Source organism: Thalassophryne amazonica, chromosome 23 (assembly GCF_902500255.1).
Source record: "Thalassophryne amazonica chromosome 23, fThaAma1.1, whole genome shotgun sequence".
Classification (NCBI taxonomy): domain Eukaryota; kingdom Metazoa; phylum Chordata; class Actinopteri; order Batrachoidiformes; family Batrachoididae; genus Thalassophryne; species Thalassophryne amazonica.
This window is the reverse complement of record NC_047125.1, coordinates 12,433,480-12,456,793: the sequence shown is the minus strand read 5'-3', so window position 1 is coordinate 12,456,793 and position 23,314 is coordinate 12,433,480. Positions and strand designations below refer to the sequence as shown.

Sequence of the window (23,314 nt, the reverse complement as noted above, 5' to 3'; positions counted from 1 at the left end):
ACCATCTTGCAGGCAACAAGCGGTATTTTGTTCATAAAAACTGTTTCATCGACAGGCATTGACAGGCTTCCATTCAAAATGCTTATGATTTTTGTCTGCTTTCATCCATTGTGGTGTTTTATTTTTCGCAGTAATTCAAGACGGCACTGTTAAATGTGTCAAACAAGCATACGCTGCTTTTCACGCTGCAATAGAGCCTTAAACAAGTGGTGTAAAAAATGTAGTTTAGATGCACAAAACATGTCAAATACACGATCACGGTTAGGCGAATAAGGTAACACATTATATTTATCTGCCCAACGGTTGGGCGTGTAATGTTCAATCTATGACTTATCTGCCCAACGGTTGGGTGAATAGCCTTTGCCTTTATTCACACAGATCATCAACAGTGCATGTCAGTCTCGCGCTGATTCATTCATAAACATGTCTATGCTCCATCAGCCAGTGGTGCTACCACTGTGTATGTTTTAAAAACATATTTTACTCTCCTTCCATTAGTCTGTTTCTGATAGATGGCCCGTGTCATATAAGATTGTCACGCTTTCCACATAAATATATACGTTTTAATCATCCTTGTGTCTGTTTTCCTTCTGCTAACAGAGACAGTCCGTATGCATAGCCAGATGTGCGAGGGGTATGTAGTGCACCCCTTGGAGTGAGGATCCAGTTTCGAACATATTTTTGCAAATAATAATAGTAATGAGAATTAATGTATTTTATCAACTAAAATGTTGTTCACTCACTGTTCCCTTGCAGTGTCCAAGTTTTACAACTTACGAGGTCTATTAGAAAAGTAGCCGACCTTATTATTTTTTTCAAAAACCATATGATTTGAATCACGTGTGATTACATCAGACATGCTTGAACCCTCGTGGGCATGCGAGAGTTTTTTCACGCCTGTTGGTTACGTCATTCGCCTGTGGGCAGTCTTTGAGTGAGGAGTGGCCCACCCTCTCGTCGTTTTTTTCATTGTTTAGGAATGGCTCAGAGACTGCTGCTTTGTTTGATCAAAATTTTTTCAAAACTGTAAGGCACAACTGAGTGGACACCATTCGATAAATTCAGCTGGTTTTCGGTAAAAATTTTAACGGCTGATGAGAGATTTTGGTCTGGTAGTGTCGCCGTAAGGACGGCCCACGGTGCCTGACGGCGATCTGCGCTTCGAGGCGGCAGCGTCTCGCCGTTTCAAGTTGAAAACTTCCACATTTCAGGCTCTGTTGACCCAGGAAGTCGTCAGAGAACAGAGAACTTTCAGAAGAAGTCGGCATGAGGAGTTTATTCGGACATTCCATTGTTAACGGACATTTTGTAATGAAAGAACTTGCGGGCAGAGTCGCATGTCGGGCGGACCCAATAGTGGGGGGTCGCGACAGGAAAAACACCTCCGTTGGAAACCTTAATGGGCAAGTTGGAACATGCCCAAGCTGTTAAACAATTTCTCAGTTACTCACTTGTTGAAAGCCATCAAAAGCCGCCTGAATTTTACAAATGGTTTTCAACACGGAGGTGTTTTTCCTGTTGCGGCGCACACAGATTCGCCGAGTCGTCACGGAAACGACTCGGCGGATTTGCGCGCACGTCTTTCATTAAAAAATGTCCTTAAACAGTGGAATGTCCGCATAAAGTCCTCATGCCGGCCTCTTCCGAATCTTCTCTGTTCTCTCACGACGTCCTGGGTGAATTAAGCCTTAAATTAGGATGTTTTCAGCTCGAAACAGGCCGACGACGGCGCCTGGAAGCGCTGCAGGACGTCCCGCTCTGTGGGAAGTCCTTACACCGACAGAAACACCCCATAATCTCTCATCAGCCGTTAAACTTTTCACCGAAAACCAGCTTAATTTCTCGAATAGTATCCACTCGGATATTCCTCACAGGTCCAGAAAAAATTTTGATAAAGCAACGCGCGCCGTCTGGAGCAGCGTGTGAAACAAAGGAATTCAGCCGAGAGGGCAGGACCACATCTCACTCAAGGCCTGCCTACAGGGAAATGGCGTCACCGACACGCGTGAAAAAACTCACGCATGCGCACGAGGGTTCAAGCATGATTGGTGGAATCGCACGTCATTCAAATCCATATAGTTAAAAAAAAAATAAAAGGGTCGGTTTATTGTCTAATAGACCTCGTACAGTGCTGCACTAAGTGGAATTAATGAAGACATTAATCCTGGATGGTGGATTTTTTTTTTTCTTTTAGGAGTGTGTACTTCATTGAACCGTTATGCAAAATCTGCTAAAATACTGTAGTGGATAAGGGTGAGGTTCAGTCTGAAGTGGGGACACATCCTCCTTCGAAAACTGCACATAATTGTGATTTATTGTGTCATTTGGGGAAGTTTTATGCTGGTTTTTGTGATGATGCTGATAGTGTGAATAGTTAATTGTAGTGTTAAACTGCTGAGAAACTCCATTCGGCACCATGGATGTACACTATCAGTCAAAGGCTTGGACACACTTTCCCATTCCGTTGAATGGAAATTGTGTCTCCATGGGATATGGTCTGTACGGGTCTTAAAATAGCAATCTGTGTGTGTATGCTACCCATTCTTGTGATGAGCACTGCCACAATATCTATGCATGTATAGATTTAGGTCATGTTGCCAAGGCTTATTAGTACTGTTTGCTAAAGCTAAATAATCAGCTCTGGCTGCAATAACTTCTTAATTATATTTTTTATAAACAAAATTCATCATCCACCAACTGGTTCACTAACATCACATGCAGTATGTCACCTCACAAACACTATTTTAGGCAATGCCCAAACCCAAAAGGCCTAGGACATGGCTTTGACCCCTAATTGCAAAGACCAAGCCTTTGACCCACTCAGGTCCAGGCCAAGGCTTTGATCTACTGAGGGAGCAAGCCAAGCCTTTGACCCCCTTCCCCCCAAGGGACCAGGCCAAGGCTGAAAACCCAGGAAATCTGTTAAATATTAACAGTTATAACTAATGGTATCATATTAAAACCATTTCCATTACAGAAAGACTCTGGACAAGGATGCCCATTGTCACTATAACTATTTACACTTCTTGTAGAGCTCCTAGCAGCTTCCATTAGACAGTGTGACCACATTATTGGAATGTGATCAAAGTCACTACATTACAAGATCAGTTTTTATGCTGACAATATTCCGTTCTACATCGCAAACCCCTCAAACTCAGTTCCTTCTGGTTACAACTTGGTCAACAATTACAGCTGAGTGTCTGGCTTCTCCATCAAATGGATAAAATCTGAGATTCTGCCTATAAGCAGATGGAATACTGTAGCTGGGGGCCACATTTTCAAAGGAACATTAAAATCTATAAAATACCTTGGAATTCACATTTCCCCTAATTTAAATAAATTATTCAAACTTAATTTCAACCCTTGATTGCAATAAATAAAAGATAGTTTGGAAAGCTAGACCTCATTATCATTAGCTTTAATTGGCAGAATCTCATTAGTTATGTAAAAGGAATATCTTACCAAAAATAAATTACCCTTTCTCTATGACCTCGGTCACCCCACCCTCGGGTTGGTTCTCCTCTCAATGATGCAGTCACCAAGTTCTACTGGAAAAAAAAAAACAACAACAACAACAAAAACACACATGAAACTATCCACTCTTCAAATAAAATAAAATCTAGCAGACTTGAAGCCCCAGATTTGCTGTTTTTGGTTTCTTTCATATTAGTTACTATACATCCGACACTGAACAAACGATATCAATCCACCACGGTTAGAAATAGAAAACAACTGAAGTCAATAATTGAAAAGTAAATACCTTACATTTATAGATAAATTCATAAAAAAATCATGCCTGCTATAAAAATAATACTGTCATCGTCACTCTATCTGCCTTGTAGAAATCCAGTGAAGTTTTCTATCACTATTCTCTAATACTACCCTTTGGAATAATCCAGTGTTTTTAATACATAACAAACCCATTGCTTTTTCAACTTGGACTGGGAGAGGAGGAACCAGCCTGGGACAGTTACTCACTGATGGCCTACTCAGGACCTTTGGCCATATCCAAAAAGAACATAACATGCCCACTCACTGTCATTTCTAGTACATCCTGTTCAGAGAAATCATAAAGAAAACCATTAACATGAAATAATACCCACTGTTCTCCACTCTGTTCAAAGTTACAATCACTCAAATTAAAAAAAAGATGTTATCTCAAACACACAAGCCCGGCCTTTCTAGTCGGGTCGCATTTAGACCTGTTTTTCAAATTCGGCTCATCCAACACAGGTATCCAAACTCAGTCTGGCTCAGGAGATGTGTTTGGACATTGGAATTGTGTGTATGTGTGTGGATCTGGATGTGTGACATGTGGAAGGTAATGCACCTGGCGGATTCTCTTGGCAAGACAGCATCGCAGAGACAGAAGGTTGATTGCTGTCCTCACTGTTCCAGCCACACTGAACACTTCCACAGTGTAGAGGAGGCTGTGGGCGCATGACCATAGTAAGGAACTACGTTCAGATCGGACAAATCTGAATGCAAATTCAAATAGTAAGCTTCAGAAAAAAAAGAAAAAAAAAACCCTACCTGGCTCCTCAAGAGTTTCTTGCCAGTTGGCCCGGACTGCCAATCCCAGTCTGAACAGGGTCAAATTCTTGGTATCCATCTGTAGAACTGTAGCACTTCCCACAGACAAATGGACCATAGACATAAATAACCTCCCACCAGACTTCAAGTAGACGAACATAAGTATTAACACTTTCTCTAGGACAAGCAACTCCAAAATCCAACGTACCCAAGCCTCTTTATACTGTAGTGCTAGTATTAAGTTCTTCACAGAACACTTATCACCATGCTTTCTGTATAACCTCAGCATATCCAGTTGTCCAATTATTCCACTACTTGGCGACTTCTCAACACTACATATACCCTCCGACACAAACCATTTGTATTGATATCATTACGTATTACTAAAAACATTATACTGCTTAACTTGAAATAAATAAAATAAAGGACCTAATATTCACATCGGTACTAATTAGTACTGATTTGGCTGGGCCGATGGATCAGCCGATAATCCCTCTGGGTACTATGTAGGGATAGACCGATAATCGGTTGGGCCGATAATTGGCATTGGCTGATTATCCCTCTTGGTACTATGTAGGTATAGACTGATAATCCCTCTGGGTACTCTGTAGGGATAGACCGATAATTGGCTGGGCCGATAATGGCCAGGGGTGATTATCGGCCAGAGCCGATATTACGATAGGACTATCCCTGACTTTGTTCCCAGTTTACTTACCCACATAATAGCAACAGACTTTGACACATGTCAAATGGATTGCTGTTCTGTTTCTGCATGTGTGTCATAGATCCTTAAGATCGGACCCACTGTTTTCGATGATGCACCTCTTTGTGTCTTTTATCACGTAGTAAAATGTATCCTACAGACATGCTTTGCCATCCTTTTTCTTGAGTTGACTAATTTTGGATGACCCTTTTGCCTTTGATTAAGTAAATAATACTACATCTGCAATCTTTATTGGCTTAAAAATGTAATGGTTTCAATTCCAGGCCATGTTTCATGTCATTGGTTTATCTTTTTTTTTTTTTTTTTTTAAGTAATCCTGGTCCCAGCTAAAGATACCAACCAACAGACACAAACGATACGCTCATAGTGGAGATACTAAATCTATACTATGAACCTTTGTTCATCCCCATTCCCGTAAACTTTCAACTCCCCAAGACTCTTGTGGTTTGAAACCCTGCGGGATCTGTCAGCCACAGACAGAACTAATCGCACTTAATCACTGTGGCAGCTTGAAGGTCCCTGGCCACAGTCACGTCATCAGCGGGGTAGCGGATGTGGCGTGGGAGAGTCGAGAGATCTTCGGTCTCACCTCTCTGCTGCGTTGTTTCCAATCCATTGCCCGTTTCGTTTGATTTCATCAACACGAGGATTGACTTGGAGGCGAGTGTTCGGCGCCTGAGGTGTAGTCTTTTGGGCCCTGAGTGCGGTGTCGTGTGAGTCTATGTATGTTAGTGACAACATTCCAAAGCCTAGCTTTAGGGCACTGAGGTTAGGAAGAGAGGAGGATGGCTGGGAGGGATGAAGGGATGTGGAAGGTGCGGAGCGGAAGGACTCTGTCGGTCTGCAAAGATGTCGTGCGTCAAAGCCAAGAGCTCCTGTGATTATGCCCTCTGACATCCTGTCAAGATCCCAGATCTCATTGCCACCGCAAAAAATTGTCACACACCAAGCGTAAGGAGGCGCTTCTCCGAGGCACACAGTCGCAAAAGTTGGAATTTGTTCTTTGACCTGATTTGCATCACGCTTTGAGAGTGCATTGCACAATAATAGGTGTGTTTTCCTGTCAACATCATGTTACCTTTTCAAGGCTGTAATTTTTTTTCTTAAAATAAACAAACCTAAGCTCTTAGGTTTGTTTGTTCAAAAAAAAAAAAAAAAAATTGTACAGTCTTATGTGAGTGTCAGCCCGGTTATACTAGGATCACATCCAAGTGGGTGGAGGCCCTAGGGAAAGCCCAGCACACACTAGAGGGATTATAACTCCCAGATGGTTTGAGAATGCCCCAGGAACCCCTTGGAAAGAGGTACAGGACTTAGCCAAGAATGGGGAAATGTGGGATGAGCTACTTAGGCTTCTCCCACCATGACTCGGACCTGGATAAGTGCTAGAAAATGAATGAATAAATGTGACAGAAGTTAATGTAATACTTGTGCATTACCTGTGGGGATCCACGGGCTCTAGATTGGGTAGTGTTTATAAAATACATAGCTGACATTTTCAAGGGTGGAAATAAATTGTGCAAAGTTTCTGTGTTCATTACATAATTTTTAATGTTAATTTACGGTGTTAATGTATTTATAAATTGCATAGGTTTGTGTTATCATATACACACTATTACTATTATTATTTTTTGTTATTACTTCTATTTTGTCATTTGATTTTTAAATGGACCACAATGGAAATAAGTGTTTTTACTTTCTTTTATCCATGTATTTTTAACATATTTATAATTATATTATGTGCTTTCATTGAAGTTACTAAATAAAAGCACGCACACACGCTTTTAATATAAATATGATTTACTGCCCCCTGCTGGAATGGCATGTGAGTCCAGAATGTAGTCAGCAATGTTAGCTAATATCTGTAGCCTCTTCAAAAATATTAGTTCTATCAATGTTCCGTTTTGGCGGCATTCATCCTTGACACAAAATACATACGAGGGCTGTCAATAAAGTAACGGTCCTTTTTATTTTTTTCAAAAACTATATGGATTTCATTCATATGTTTTTACGTCAGACATGCTTGAACCCTCGTGCGCATGCGTGAGTTTTTCCACGCCTGTCGGTGACGTCATTCGCCTGTGAGCACTCCTTGTGGGAGGAGTCGTCCAGCCCCTCGTCGGAATTCCTTTGTCTGAGAAGTTGCTGAGAGACTGGCGCGTTGTTTGATCAAAATTTTTTCTAAACCTGTGAGACACATCAAAGTGGACACGGTTCGAAAAATTAAGCTGGTTTTCAGTGAAAATTTTAACGTCTGATGAGAGATTTTGAGGTGATACTGTCGCTTTAAGGACTTTTCACGGTGCGAGACGTCGCGCAGCGCTCTCAGGCGGCGTCATCAGCCTGTTCAAGCTGAAAACCTCCACATTTCAGGCTCTATTGATCCAGGACGTCGTGAGAGAAAAGAGAAGTTTCAGAAGAAGTCGGTTTCAGCATTTTATCCAGATATTCCACTGTTAAAGGAGATTTTTTTAATGAAAGACGTGCGGACGGGTCCGCGCGTCGGGACGCAGCCGCCGCGACGCTCCGCCACAGGAAAAACACCTCTGTTGAAAGCCTTAAGGACAAGTTGGAACATGTCCTGCCTGTTAAACAATTTCTCATATACTCACTCCACTGAAAGCCATCAAAAGCCGCCTGGATTGTACAAATGGTTATCAACACGGAGGTGTTTTTCCTGTGCCGCCGCACCGCGTCGGCTGCGTCCCGATGCGCGGATCCGTCCGCACGTCTTTCATTAAAAAAATCTCCTTTAACAGTGGAATATCCGGATAAAATGCTGAAACCGACTTCTTCTGAAACTTCTCTGTTCTCTCACGACGTCCTGGATCAATAGAGCCTGAAATGTGGAGGTTTTCAGCTTGAACAGGCTGACGACGGCGGCTGAGAGCGCTGCGCGACGTCTCGCACCGTGAAAAGTCCTTAAAGCGACAGAATCACCTCAAAATCTCTCATCAGCCGTTAAAATTTTCACTGAAAACCAGCTTCATTTTTCGAACCGTGTCCACTTCGATGTGTCTCACAGGTTTAGAAAAAATTTTGATCAAACAACGCGCCAGTCTCTCAGCAACTTCTCAGACAAAGGAATTCCGACGAGGGGCTGGATGACTCCTCCCACAAGGAGTGCTCACAGGCGAATGACGTCACCGACAGGCGTGGAAAAACTCACGCATGCGCACGAGGGTTCAAGCATGTCTGACGTAAAAACATATGAATGAAATCCATATAGTTTTTGAAAAAAATAAAAAGGACCGTTACTTTATTGACAGCCCTCGTAAGTATATTAAATGGCAAATGTCAACTCTCCCCAGTTTCTCTGTGATAGAAGTTTTTGTCTTTTCCACATTCTGCCACAAGTAGGTGCTTCTAATTTAGACACAAACAGAGACAGTGGTTGAAGAAATCAAACGCGCTACACTTCTCAGTTATGGTGCCAGCAACAAAACAAAAACAACTAACTCACTACAAAAACACAACAAATCAATAACGCTAACGGCACAGTTAAACTAACAAGAACTGCAATAACAAAATTTTAAACCCCCAAACCCCGAACTCCCATGATGCATTGCAGCACATTGTCCGTTGTTTACTGGTTAGATAAAATGGCTAATTTCTCCAAAAATATTTGTCCTATCAACTTTCAGTTTCCACAGCATTCATCCTTGAACCAAAATACATAAGCATACATACTAAACAACAAATGTCACCTCTAGCTAGTTTCTGTGTGATCGAAGCCATACACATGCACAAATGCATACAGAGGCCACTTGGCTATTATGATATAGATAAATGAATCCGATTATCAGCGTTGTCATCCTGGAAAACTGCTACAAAATTTTGTGCAGTGCCACCAATAATTCTGGAGTTGTAGGCAGGCAAGACTTTTGATACAAGTTGTTCAGTCAACACAAAGTCGAACATCCAAATGTTCGTACTCCAACAGACACACGTGGAAAAAAATACGATGAACAACAACAATAGATAAATTAATACATAACTTTTTTCTGTTATAGAAGCGTATGTGTTCAACTAATTTAATTTAATTAATAATAAACTAATTTTTTTTTCTTTTTTATGTAGCTGTACTTGAATAAATGATGATGATTAAAGATGATTAAATGATGACAGTATTTTTTTTTTAAATATATTACAGGAAGTCTCCTTAAAATAAGGTCAGGTATTTTTTTTTATCACCCGTGACAATTAAAGGTTAAAAGTGGTTACTCATTTTTCTTATTTAGAATTTGGACCTTTTCAATATTTTAAGGCACCTTGGGGCACATTAATTTATAATTATTGTTTGGCTCCAATTACCCGAACCCCTCCCCATGACATTTTAGTATCTTAATTCTTTTTCCAGAGAATGTTTCATTTCACCCGCGTGTCATGACCTCTTTGCACTCGATCACATTTGCCTTTGCGGTTCTTCTCGAGTGGCCGACCTGCAGAAAATGAGGCATTTAATATATAAGGTGATGATCTATTAAACAAAAGTCCTCATGTTGCTGCCATTTATTCCTAAAATGTAAGATTCAGGATCCTTAGTGAAATATTATTGCCCACGATTATTGTATTTTTATTTTTTTTTCTTAAAACGTGGCAGTTCCTGCTTTGACCAGTTGGTGTCCTCGTTCCTCCACAGTTGGGGAAGTGCCAGAGCTGGTGGCAAAACTCTTGCCGCCCTCCTCCTTGCTTTCTCCACACGGCGCCTCCATTATTGCAGGCTTTAGCTCCATTGCTCTGCCTTAATTGTGTCCCAAAGTTTAGCAGATTGTTTTTGAAAGTAAAGTAGATACAAGAAAGGTAATTCTGCACCCCACAAAAAAACAAAACAACAACAACAACAAAAACCCTCAAGATGACACAGCTTGGCAAATGTCGGAGGGTAAAAAAACGAGAGCGTGAGACGCAGGAACGAGCGAGACGGAGAGATATTTTGAGGGAGTTTTAGTCAGCGAGGTGCAGGGAGGAGGTCAGCTTGAGGGAAATGAGCGCGTAGGAGACGTTGGCAGAGAGAGTGGAGTCAGGTGTGTCCGTTATTGGAACGAGATAGTTGGGCTGACTTGCTTTCTTGGCAGCCTATCCCCCTGCGAGATTAGTCTGTAAACAGTTTGCGTGCGTGGGCGAGCGAGGGCGATGAGCAGGGTTTTGTCTGAATCTGCCGTATCAGTGTCGACTGCTTGCTTTTAATAATCTCTCGGCTACCTCGACCGTCACAGTATTTACAAACGCAGCCCGCAATTAAACACCTCTCTCCTTCCCGACCCCGAAAACTAGAATTAAAAACAATTAATTACTCTTAACCCATAGCGGATATAATTATCAGCACTCAGCCAGACTGCGGGATTCACTCAGCTGCGCGCGCTTACTTTTCTCCTTTGCACCTTGCTTCTGCGTCCGCGCTTCAATTTGGAGGTTGGTGCGAAGCTCCCGGGAAGAGAAATGTGCCGGCTGGCTGCGGGTAATTAGGTTGGGCCTCTTCTTGCTGTTGTTAACACCCTATGTTATTATGAGCCGGACCCCCTCCCCGACCCTCTTAGGCGCTCCTACATGATGTCTCACTCCCTCACGTGCCTCCGATTCCGTTATCCGTTCCTCCAGCCGCGCTTGCACATCTCTCTTTCCCCGATTATGGATTTGTACTCTTGCCTCATCCTCTGCTTTTATCTTTTTTTTTCCCCCCTCACTGTATCGCTCTTTATTTTATTTCCATTTTCCTTCCCAGTCCTCTCCTTGGCCTTTCACACAAACCTATTTTTCGCCCCCCCCCCCCTTCATTTCAAGCTCTCTCCTCCTCCTCTCCACACGCTCCCTAACTGACTGCACTGGCTGGTATTTTTGGCCCTATAGACTAGAAATAGGCTTACATGGATGGCAAGGTCACCGGCTTAATTAAGAATGAAGAGCGTGAGTCAGAAGTTCACCCATCCTCCGCTTTTGTGACGCTGCAGACATACAGTAGAGCGCCGTATCTCGCAAATCACCACAAGCCGTCGTGTTGCATGCAGCAGCAGTGCTGCAGAGAATCGAAATTCAGGTCAACCCCCACTGAACGGCGAAAAGAACGATGTCTGCTTTTTTTTTTGCCATACTTTGCAATGATAATGGCATTATCGGCATGAATAATGCAACATCTGCAACGACCCTTTTTTTATGTAACCAAGTGATTTTCACGCTGCTGCAGAGATGTAATGTGGTGTCCCTGGACTGTCCCCTCGATCACTCTCCTACACGAACATTATAATCTCAGGTGCTCTTAGCGTTTCCAAACTCCTTTAAGGGCACTTCTTTGTCGTCTCAGGGTTTGATGCCCTTGCGCTTCTCTAAGTGATGACAATAAGGTTTAGTTACCATTTTCCGTCACTTTGCTCTACTTTCACTTTGACAGTGACCCAGTACTTTAAGTCCCGTTGTCATGGGATGGAGAAAAGACGGTCAGGAAGCCTCCTGTGCAACATCGTCCTTATACGCCTACACCAAAGCTGCCAGGGAAAAACAATACACATAGTGACATCCCAAGTACTACCCAAACTACTTCTTTCATGCTTGAGAAGTTTGTTTTTAGCTTGTTTTTATCACGTCTCTTCACACTTACATGACAGCATCGTGTGTTATTTTTGTAGTTGGGCTTTTTTTTTAATTTATGTTCCCTTTTTGGGTTGTTTACCGCATGCATTTTGCAAGTTTTTCAATTGTTAGGTGCTCTACAACTGAGGAAATGAGGTCCTGAGTATTTCATTATAACCAGCTTGCAGGCATTAGTCCAAACTGCTGTGGGTCTAGCATATTGCAGGCACAGCCCACATGAGTATAACATTAGTAAAAAATATTATGACATTAGAATTGTCATATCTTAGATTGCATTTCTTATCAGGCAACAATTTGGGGAAGAGAAACTCTCATCACGTTAGTATGCAGGAAGTTCTTAGCTTCTCATCAGTTGGAAATTTGACTGCATATACAGTGTAGATGTCAAATAGCGTCCACAGATTTGCAGTTTCTCCACATGTAGCTTCATCAGTCATGATCAAAAGTATGATATTTGAAGCAACAGTTTAGTACTTAGAATGTGTGTTGCTGCATTGTGTTGTCGTTTGAAGAAAGATTTTCTTTGTCCTCACGACTGGAAAGCATTTGCAAAATGTGTTTTGTGACATTTTTATGCATCTTTATCTAATAATAGAACATCAAAATTAGATGTTTATGAAAGTCAAAAGAAGAAACTAAATTTTAAACATATTCAGTATGCATTTCAGTTTGGAGTCAGTTTCTGTTTTTTTCCGGTTCTACTCGGAATCATCAATTATACTCCAGCCAAATTGACAGTTTTCTCTTTTAAACATTTTTTTTTAAATTTGTCAAGTATAAAATGTCAGTTTGATTGCAGTTCATAAAACACAAGCCCAAATGTTGCAAAATTACAAAAGTCCAATTCACTGTTTTATAATCGCAAGTTTGTTTGACAAAGTGGGTAATGATGATGCAAACTGTGTGATTTGCTATTTTAACTTTTAAAAAAGTAAGAGTTTGAAATGAGTCTGCCTGTCATCTGCCTATTACAGACAGATAAACATCTGCCTATAATAGGGCTAGTCCACGGAGCACCATTCCTTCCTGTTTAATCCCGAATAGCAAATGGTTGGGCAGGAGGAAGGGTGTGTTTTGAAACATTGTAGTAACGTCTTGATCTGTCTTTGTCAATCTTGACTAAAGTTTGTATACTTCGTAGTTACAGCCGCCATCGTCACCTAATATAAAATTGGGATCCATTTTTTTGAATTGTTCAAAAAATTTCATCCCGATTCGCAAAATTGTTGACAGTACGGGGGTTTTCAGGTAACTTCAGTCATGTTCGAACTGCTTTAAACAGGGTATTCATAGTGACTATAGCTTGAAACATGTTTGATCGTCCTCCATCGGGGTATTGGTCGAGGGCACAGCTACTTTCTTTTGTTTTTGGTCGGGTTGCCAGGTCTTTACTTTATAAGGCAGCCTGTTAGGAAGCAAACCTGATTAAGCCATTTCATCCTGTCTTTGCACTTTTTTGGATCACGGGCGATTGCAGTAGAACTGCACCCTGTGGAACAGCCCTGTTAGTTCCTGACTGTGTCTGAGTCTGTGATTTCCATAATATTTTGGAAAGCGATGGCATGTTAAATGCTCATAACTGCTACGCTTCACTGACATTGACTATTTGTTGTCCAGTTTGTTTTTAATTTTAGCCTTATGTCTAATTAAAAATAGCTCTGTGATTTGTTGGTAAAAACTAATACTTAGTACTCCAAAATGTAGACCCTCTAAAAACTTTTCTAAATATTAGTCTGTTACTCTGGTGAAAATGTAGATAACACTTTTACAATTCGGGTAGCAGTTCCTGTGGTGGATCACCAACATATGTCAAATGATGCGATTGAGTGCTGGCATTCAAATATAAATACATGCTGTACACTAGCCCATAAGTTTTAATTTTCCTGCAGCAACTTCAAATGTTATTTGTCCAAGAGCTGTGTGTCATTTATCAAAGTTATTGCTTGAAGGGAACATGGAAGCTATTTCTGCAAATAAACCTGATGCTTTATTGATGTGTTCCAGCACTGCTTTGATGAGGATGTCTGTCAGTACTGTTTTAAAATTGAATGCATTCCCAGCAGTTGGTAATACAGCTTAGAGTTATGCATCTATTGATGCATAGAAAGTGCTGTACAATGTAACTATGGCTCTACAGATGAAGGTAATGGGAATCAGTAACAATCAATAACACTATTACAATGCACGACTCTGTGTGTACCTGCAGTGGTACAAGGACAGGCTGAAATGTTCATAGGCTGATGATGAACGAGTGCCAAAACAATGATCATTAGCATGTTTTTCTAGGTATGGCTGTGTTTCATGCTTCATAGAAGACACTGAAAGTTGGAGCTTGAGAGCATTTATCAAAATAAAACGGTGCTGTAATAAGGACGTTCATGCTGAAACAATTGCGGCAGATTATCAATGGTACAAAAATAGAAAGCCAAATTTAAACGGGGTAAACAGAGCCTTGAATATGACCCAAAGTCTGGACATCATCCACCTGGCACCCTTGACATGGTGAGGAACGTAATGCTATTGCAGCCTTTTGCGAGAGAGTCTAGAATGTTCTCAATACAGATCTTGGAATGTCAAAGCAGTGGCCACTCACCCTTGTCCATAGAAGGCCAAGGTTGTTTGATCTGCAATGAAGGCGATAGCCTCAGTTCTCTGGGGTGCTGAGGGCATCGTGTTTGAGATCTACTCTCCAAATGGCAAAACCACAATGGAGCCCTGCAAGCTCATCAAGACCAAATGGATGGGAAAGATGGGACAGATTGTTGTATTAGGAGATCACAAGTAGGTTGACTGAGGATTCCAAGTGGTTGACCACCCTCCACACCGTGATTGCACAACATCTGATTTCTGTTATCAACACATGAAAATCATATGGTAGAGAAGATCTACTGGACGGGTGTTGACATCACAACCACCAATGAGCTTTTATTTTACCACCAGGATGAAATGCCATTGGAAGAAGTGGGTGGCGGACCAAAGATTTAGAAAAATAAACCAATGCACGATCTCCTCCCAAAGGGTGCTGTGGTTAGCCTATGAATTTTTCAGTGACCCATCTAGAGCTATTCATCGCGCACCAGTTTTGTGTCAGTATTTACACCTATGCTGCTACAGTCCTCTTCTTATTTGTCTGTTTATCTGTGTGTCTGTTTAGGACATGTACTCCAAAGGAATGATCCTGGCCAGTGCTATCAGACAGGTGCGCGGATTGGGTGACAACAAGTTTGAAGTTGTAACTTCCCTCAGGACTTTTGTATTCCGCACTGAAAGAGAAGGTACAGCCAGTCCTGTCCCTTGTCTACATTTTGCAGTCACCTGTCAGCAGCTCATTCTGTTTTTTGTTTTTTTTGCCTGCCAGTCTGCTTCCCTCACTCTGACCGTCTGTTTCCCTGTCCAACCTTGTTTTTCTCTCCTTTGTTTCAGCTCTTCTCCTCCTCCCATTCTGTCCCTTTTTTCCTTCAGTTCATTCTTGCCTCACTTCCCAAATGTTGTTGTTCTCCCATTTATTTATTATTTATTTCTTGCATTTTGCTGCATCAGGGACGAGGGAATATGTTGCATATTTACACACGTTTGTTCACCATATGTATTCTATTTGGAATTGAATTTCATTCATACAGCACCAAATCACAACAAAGTTGCCTTAAGGCTTTTCACACAAGTAAGGATTAACCTTTCCAACCCCCAGAGCAAGCACACAGGCGACAGTGGTAAGGAAAAACTCCCTCTGAGGAAGAAACCTCAAGCAGATCAGACTCAAAGGGGTGACCCTCTGCTTGGGCCATGCTACAGACACAAATTACAGAACAAGTCACAAAACAAATATACAGGAAATAACATTAATAATTACTTGATCTGTTAACAGTTACTTGTAAAATATTCAGTTAATGCATCACTTATGTGTGTTCTGTCACTTTTGATTTATCAACTTTGCAGTTAGTTCTACAACAAAGTAACTTATGACTTAATTATAGTAACTGTATTCATGTGGCAGTTTCAGATAGAAGGTTTCAAAGTGCTCGACCTCAAAAAACCCACAAAAACCAACAGAATAAAAATTTACAGAACATTAAATACATCAATACATCAAAACATGACAATGCAAATCTTCCAAACCAACAAAACAGCATTAAACCAGGTCACTGCAAACAAGAAACCAACTTTATTTGTTAGCACTTTAAAACAACCACAGTGGACCAAAGCACTGTGCAGAATAATAATAATAATAAAAAGCAAGAGCAATCTGAGATTTCTGGCATCCGCCAAAGGGTTGACGAGGACACAAAATAACAGATATGTGATTCACATCGTGACCCGGACTTTACCTGGATCCGGATTCCACAGCACAATGCAATAATTGCACATTGATCCAGAATGTTCCGACAGATCAAGATGTTGCAATCTGATATTTAATTCACAAGCTGAAACTAAATAGTGTCTTCGTGATCTTGGTCTTACATCGTGATGTCGTATTTGTGAAATAGTTTTGACAAAATCCTTAAAAATCTACAAAATGAAATCCTGATCCACAATCCAGATCCAGATCCAGATCACCTCCAAAATTTAATGGCATCTTCCCAAGCCTGACACCAATGTGTGGTGAAAATTTGGCGAAAATCTGTTAAGTGGTTTTGACGTAATCCTCAAAATCGGACAAAAAGAAGCATATAAATTGAAATCCTGATCCAAAATCCGGATCCAGATCACCTGCAAAATGTAATAGAGTCTTCCAAGGCCTAACACCAACGTGTGGTGAAAATCCATTTAGTAGTTTTGACGTAATCCTCAAAATCTGACAAAGTAAAGCATACAAATTGACATTCTGTTCCAGAATCCAGATCTGGATCACCTCCAGAATTCAGTGGAGTCTTCCATGGCCTAATATCTATCTGTGGTATAAATTTGGTGAGAATCTATGAAGTCAGTTTGATGTAATCCTTAAAAGCTGATATAAAGTGAAATTTGATCCCGGATCCGGATCACCTCCAAAATTTCATGGAGTCTTCCATGGCCTATTATCTATCCGTGGTGAAAATTTAGTCAAAGTCTGTGCAGTAGTTTTGATGTAATCCTGCTAAGAGACAACTAAATAAATGCAGACGATTTTATTACATCATTGGTGGACGTAATAAAATAAAGAAACACAACTCAGCCACATGGGGTGTGCAGCCAGTACATTCTGAGTGCCGGTCCCAAGCCCGGATAAATGAGGAGGGTTGCGTCAGGAAGGGCATCCAGCGTAAAACAAGCCACCCCAACTATGCAGACTCAGAATCGAATTCCCATACCGGATCGGTCGCGGCCCGGGTTAACAACGTCCGCCACCGGTGCTATTGCCCAACAGGGTGCCGGTGGAAATTGGGCTACTGCTGGGCGAAGACGACGAAGAAGAGGAGGAAAACGTTGCCACGAACAGCGGGAGAAGAAGAAAACTAGAAGGGTGGAAATGAGAGTGGGGACTTTGAATGTTGCTAGTATGACTGGTAAAGGGAGAGAGCTGGCTGATATGATGGAGAGGAGAAAGGTAGACATATTGTGTGTGCAAGAGACCAAGTGAAAGGGAAGTAAGAGCAGGAGCATCGGCGGTGGGTACAAGTTGTTGTACCATGGTGAGGACAGGAAGAGAAATGGTGTTGGGGTCATTTTAAAGGAAGAGTATGTTAAAAGTGTGTTGGAGGTTAAGCGAGTGTCTGACAGGATGATGAGTGTGAAGTTGGAAATTGAAGGGGTGATGATGAATATCATCAGTGCATATGCCCCACAGGTAGGTTGTGAGATGAAGGAGAAAGAAGATTTCTGGAGTGTGTTAGATGAGGTGGTGGAGAGTGTGCCCAAGCATGAAAGAGTGGTGATAGGAGCAGACTTCAATGGGCATGTTGGTGAAGGGAACAGAGGTGATGAGGAAGTAATGGGTAGATATGGTATCAAGGATAGGAATGGGGAAGGACAGATGGTAGTTGATTTTGCAAAAAGGATGGAAATGGCTGTGGTGAATACCTACTTTAAGAAAAGGGAGGCGCACAGGGTAACATATAAGAGTGGAGGAAGGTGCACACAGGTGGACTACATTCTTTATAGGAGATGCAAGCTAAAAGAAATCACAGACTGTAAGGTGGTAGCAGGAGAGAGTGTCACTAGACAGCATAGGATGGTTGTTTGTAGGATGACTTTAAAGGTAAAGAAGAAGAAGAGAGTGAGAGCTCAACAAAGGATCAGATGGTGGAAGCTGAAGGAGGAAGACTGTTGTGTGAAATTTAGCGAGCAGGTGAGAGAAGCACTAGTTGAACGGGAAGCAATTTTGGACAACTGGAAAAGTACTGCAGGTGTGGTGAGGGAGACAGCTAGGGCAGTACTGGGTATGACATGTGGACAGTGGAAGGAAGACAAGGAGACTTGGTGGTGGAATGAAGAGGTCCAGGAAAGCATAAGGAGAAAGAGGTTGGCGAAAAAGTTTTGGGATAGTCGGAGAGATGAAGAAAGTAGACAGGAGTACAAGGAGATGCGGCGTAAGGCGAGAAGAGAAGTGGCAAAAGCAAAGGAAAAGGCATATTGCGAGCTGTACAAGACGTTGAATAGTAAGGAACGAGAAAAGGACTTGTACCGATTGGCCAGACAAAGGGACAGAGCTGGAAAGGATGTGCAGCAGGTTAGGGTGGTAAAAGATGCACATGGTAATGTGCTGACAAGTGAGGAGTGTGTGCTGAGAAGGTGGAGGGAATATTTTGAAGAGTTGATGAATAAAGAAAATGAGCGAGAGAAAAGGCTGGATGATGTGGTGAGAGTAGCAAGGAAGACGTGAGGGCTGCTATGAAGAGGATGAAGAGTGGAAAGGCAGTTGGTCCAGATGACATTCCAATGGAGGCATGGAAATGTCTAGGAGAGATGGCAGTAGAGTTTCTAACCAGATTGTTTAATAAAATCTTGGAAAGTGAGAGGATGCCTGAGGAGTGGAGACGAAGTGTGCTGGTTCCTATTTTCAAGAACAAGGGTGATGTGCAGAGCTGCAGTAATTACAGAGGCATAAAGCTGATCAGCCACAGCATGAAGTTATGGGAAAGAGTAGTAGAAGCTAGGCTTAGAAAACAGGTGAAGATCTGTGAGCAGCAATATGGTTTCATGCCGAGAAATAGCACTACAGATGCAATGTTTGCTCTGAGAATACTGTTGGAAAAGTACAGAGGAGGACAGAAAGAGTTACATTGTGTGTTTGTGGACTTAGAAAAAACTTATGATAGGGTGCCAAGAGAAGAGTTGCGGCATTGTATGAGGAAGTCTGGAGTGGCAGAGAAGTATGTTAGGGTAGTGCAGGACATGTACAAGAATAGTGTGACAGCGGTGAGATGCGCAGTCGGAATGACAGACTCATTCAAGGTGGAGGTGGGATTACACCAAGGATCAGCTCTGAGTCCTTTCTTGTTTGCAGTGGTGATGGACAGGTTGACAGATGAGATCAGACAGGAGTCCCCATGGACTATGATGTTTGTAGATGACATTGTGATCTGTAGTGAGAGTACAGAGCAAGTTGAGTCTAGTCTGGAGAAGTGGAGATATGCTTTGGAGAGAAGGGGAATGAAAGTCAGTAGAAGCAAGACTGAGTACATGTGTGTGAATGAGAGGGAGCCCAGTGGAATAGTGCAGTTACAAGGAGTAGAAGTGGTGAAAGTAGATGAGTTTAAATATTTGGGGTCAACTGTTCAAAGTAATGGAGAGTGTGGTAGAGAGGTGAAGAAGAGAGTGCAGGCAGGGTGGAGTGGGTGGAGAAAGGTGGCAGGAGTGATTTGTGACTGAAGAATATCAGCAAGAGTGAAGGGGAAAGTTTACAAAACAGTAGTGAGACTAGCTATGTTGTATGGTTTAGAGACAGTGGCACTAACAAAAAGACAGGAGACAGAGCTGGAGGTGGCAGAGCTGAAGATGTTGAGATTCTCTTTGGGAGTGACAAGAATGGACAAGATTAGGAATGAACATATCAGAGGGACAGCTCAGGTGGGACGGTTTGGAGACAAAGTCAGAGAGGCGAGATTGAGATGGTTTGGACATGTGCAGAGGAGGGACCCAGGGTATATAGGGAGAAGGATGCTGAGGATGGATCCACCAGGCAGGAGGAGAAGAGGGAGACCAAAGAGGAGGTTCATGGATGTGCTGAGAGAGGACATGCAGGTGGATGGTGTGACAGAGGAAGATACAGAGGGCAGGGTGAGATGGAAACGATTGATCTGCTGTGGCGACCCCTAACGGGAACAGCCGAAAGACAAAGAAGAAGAATACAGTGACAAACACAAATTAAAATGCTTGTAAAAAGTTTGGCCAAGTGGACTTTCTAATATCAGCAGGCAGACTGTCTACAAGGACAAACCAAAAATAATCAAAGCAAAATTAATCTTTTGCTGAATGTCTGGAGGATGAATTTGTCATTTCGGCAAAAATTGGCAAGAAAAAAAAAAGGTTCCCAGAGCCCAAGGACAATTCTCATATTTCCAAATCCCAAAGAAGATGATGATGAAGATATTTTAAATCCAGTTTAAACCAACTGAACTTAAAATGACTTTTACAACGACATGCGATTTAAATCTCATTTTGAAGCTATGTCGTCTCAGGTGGACTGCATTTTGTTTAAAGCATTATCTGCTTAATAAACAGTAATAAAAATAACTTGAGCCATAAAGTGCTTTTAGAGAAATTTAAATTACTGTACAAATCAGAACCCATAAAAGGTTATAATCATAAAACAATATAGAATATATGCACATTCATCATAACAGTTAAAGGATTTAAAAAGGACAAAAGAATATAAATCTTAATGTTCATAGATTATAGGTTGAAAACCGTGAAACTTGGGCCAAATTTTAAAAAATGCTGTAATTTGTTACACACAAATTTATTATGACTTCTCAAAGTGTATTTAGGAAATGGTTGAAACAAATTCTAAATTCACTTTGAGACATACTGACAAATTAAGGTGCAACAAATTTGAAGTTGATTTTTCACTTTATTCCGCTGTTTGACCCAGAGTTTTCAAACGATAAAAGCACAAATTTGTTCCCCAGCGTCTTGGTACGAACAGTAACCACATAAAATTATAGAAGATGGCGAGATGTTGCTTAGTATGACCTGTTTAAGCTTTGTCCTTATCGCTGTACTGAGCAGCAGCAGTTCTTCGTCGATTCAGTGCATCATCATATCAACGACTGCCATCGGGGTTTTTTTTTTTTTTTTGTCCGTTTATGAGGCGCGAGTCCTCGTTGGCATCGTTTATCACACTGTCTGCTCACTGATTGTCGTGCGTCATACTCAGCTGTCCTGACAAATACCGGGGGGGGGTTCTGATTTTGAGGTGGCCTCTGACCGTTCGGGATCAGTGTGAAGACTTTCACAGGGGCGGCTCTGCCATCAGAAGAAAGAGAAAAAAGAGAGAAAGGGGAAAACTTGGCCTCATCACCTCATGCATCTTTAAACAGGCCCACTCGTCTTGTGGCGGAGAGTCATCAATCTTTGGGAAAACACATGAGGGAGAGAGAGAGGGAGAGAGAGAGAGAGAGAGAGAGAGAGAGAGAGAGAGAGAGAGAGAGAGAGAGAGAGAGAGAGAGAGACATAAGGAGACGTTCCAGGAGTAGGGTAGTGGAGTTAAGAAGCCGGGCTGACGAAGCATGGGAAGAGAGGGAGAGAGAAAATGATGGAGTGCGAGAATGGTAACGAGGGAACTGGGAAGAGCAAAGAAGCCAAAACAGGAAAAAAAAAAAAAAAAGAGAGGGAGAGATGAAAAGTGCAGAGTAAAGATGGAGAGAGGGCGAAGTGAGTGAATAATTGAAGGCCACCGGAGAGAGCGCGCACACAAGCTGTTGGCTGATTCTCCACTTGGTCCGCAGGTGGCCTCGTCCCCTCAGGTTCCATCAGCTCGAACGAGGGGAGGTGGAAGGAGGAAAAAAAGAGTGAGGGAGAGGTGACAGAGAACAGCGGAGGACGACACGGCGGACAGCGACGGAAACCAATCGAGACGGCGTCGGAGAAGTCGTTTCATCCAAAACTTTACAAGATATTAATTAGTAAAAAATAAATGCTTTTTTAGTACATGCATGCAGTACTTTGCAAACCATTTGAGGGCGCTAATGATCCCCGAATGCCTGCGTAATAGAGTGTTAGAAGTAGGGATGTCCCGATCAGGTTTTTTTGGCCCCGATCCGATTCTGAGTCATCTGAGTTTGAGTAGTCCATGCATTAGGAAGAATTGAAAGAATGAGTACCATATTTTCTGGAGTACAACTCGCGTTGTTTTTACTAGTTTGGGAGGTCCTGCAGCTTACACTCTGGTCCAACGTATGTACTGAAAACATCTGTTCATTCATTTCTATACCCGCTTACTCCAATCAAGACTCATGGCGGGGCTGGAGCCCCATCTCAGCAGTCATAGGGTGAGAAGCGAGGTACACCCAAGACAGGACCTGCAGGCACACCTACAGCCAGTTCCCCCAAGCTGCATGTTTTTGGATTTGGGTGGAAGCCGGACCACCTAGAAGGAACCCACAGGAAAACGGGGACAACATGCAAACTCCACACAGGAAGGCCCAGATGGAGAACGATCCCACAATCGTCTTGTTGTGAGGCAACAGTGCTAACCACTAAGCCACTCTGCCACCCAAGTGCAATACAACAAAGAACAAAAATCCCCAAATAAGAGCTGATTATATAGAAAAAAAGGTGTGACATATACTCTGGGAAAAAGGTATATGGTTTGACATATAAGACATGGACTGGAGATTGAAGTTGTTCACTTTTCATGCATCATCCAACAAACCAGTAATGCCACTAAGAATAAAATAATGATGATAATAATAATAAGGATAATCAAACTAATCATCATAACAATCATAATTCTTTGCACAATATGGTGGCCAAGCCCTTAGTGCGCCTGTTTCCAGACTAGAAGGTTCCTGGTTCAAGTGCATCTGTCCCCATTCTCCGTGTAATGTGGAGTTGCACCATGAAGGGCATCCGGTGTGAATGTTGTGCCAAATGCACCTTCTCAGATCTACTGTGGCGACGCTGCGTGAAAAAAAGGAGAAGCCGAAAGAACTTACTATAATATAATTTATTTATAACCTTTTTAGATAAAAAATGTATATATTTCTATACATATATTGCTCAACAAAATAAAACAACAATGAACCAAAATTCCAAGTACAAATAAAATGTACTTCATTGTACTACTTCAGACTTCATTAAAATAAGGTAAAACCATAAAACTAATAATCGAACTAATAGAAAATGGATCAAAGTGAACTTTCTTATTACAGAAGACAAACAGGCAAAAACAGAACATGGGAGGCGAAGGGTTTGGAGCTCGCCTCAATTCCAGATGATGCAAAAACATGATTGAAAATTTCTGCATCTGCCATAGACAGGTAGACCTTATCATTGCAATATTTTCACTGTGATGAATCACTCAGTCACTCAGTGATCACGTTAACTGAT

At 41.8% G+C, this 23,314-nt stretch overlaps 1 protein-coding gene across 5 annotated transcripts in view; it reads left to right on the top strand.

Moving 5' to 3' along the window:
* Window positions 1-23,314, top strand: part of zmp:0000000660 (arf-GAP with Rho-GAP domain, ANK repeat and PH domain-containing protein 2) — a 215,809-nt gene that overhangs the window by 35,339 nt on the left and 157,156 nt on the right. For all 5 annotated transcript variants that reach the window (XM_034164507.1, XM_034164506.1, XM_034164503.1 and 2 more), the window contains one exon: window positions 15,000-15,120. In XM_034164507.1, the coding sequence (XP_034020398.1) occupies window positions 15,000-15,120 (121 nt within the window). The remainder of the gene's footprint in view (window positions 1-14,999; window positions 15,121-23,314) is intronic.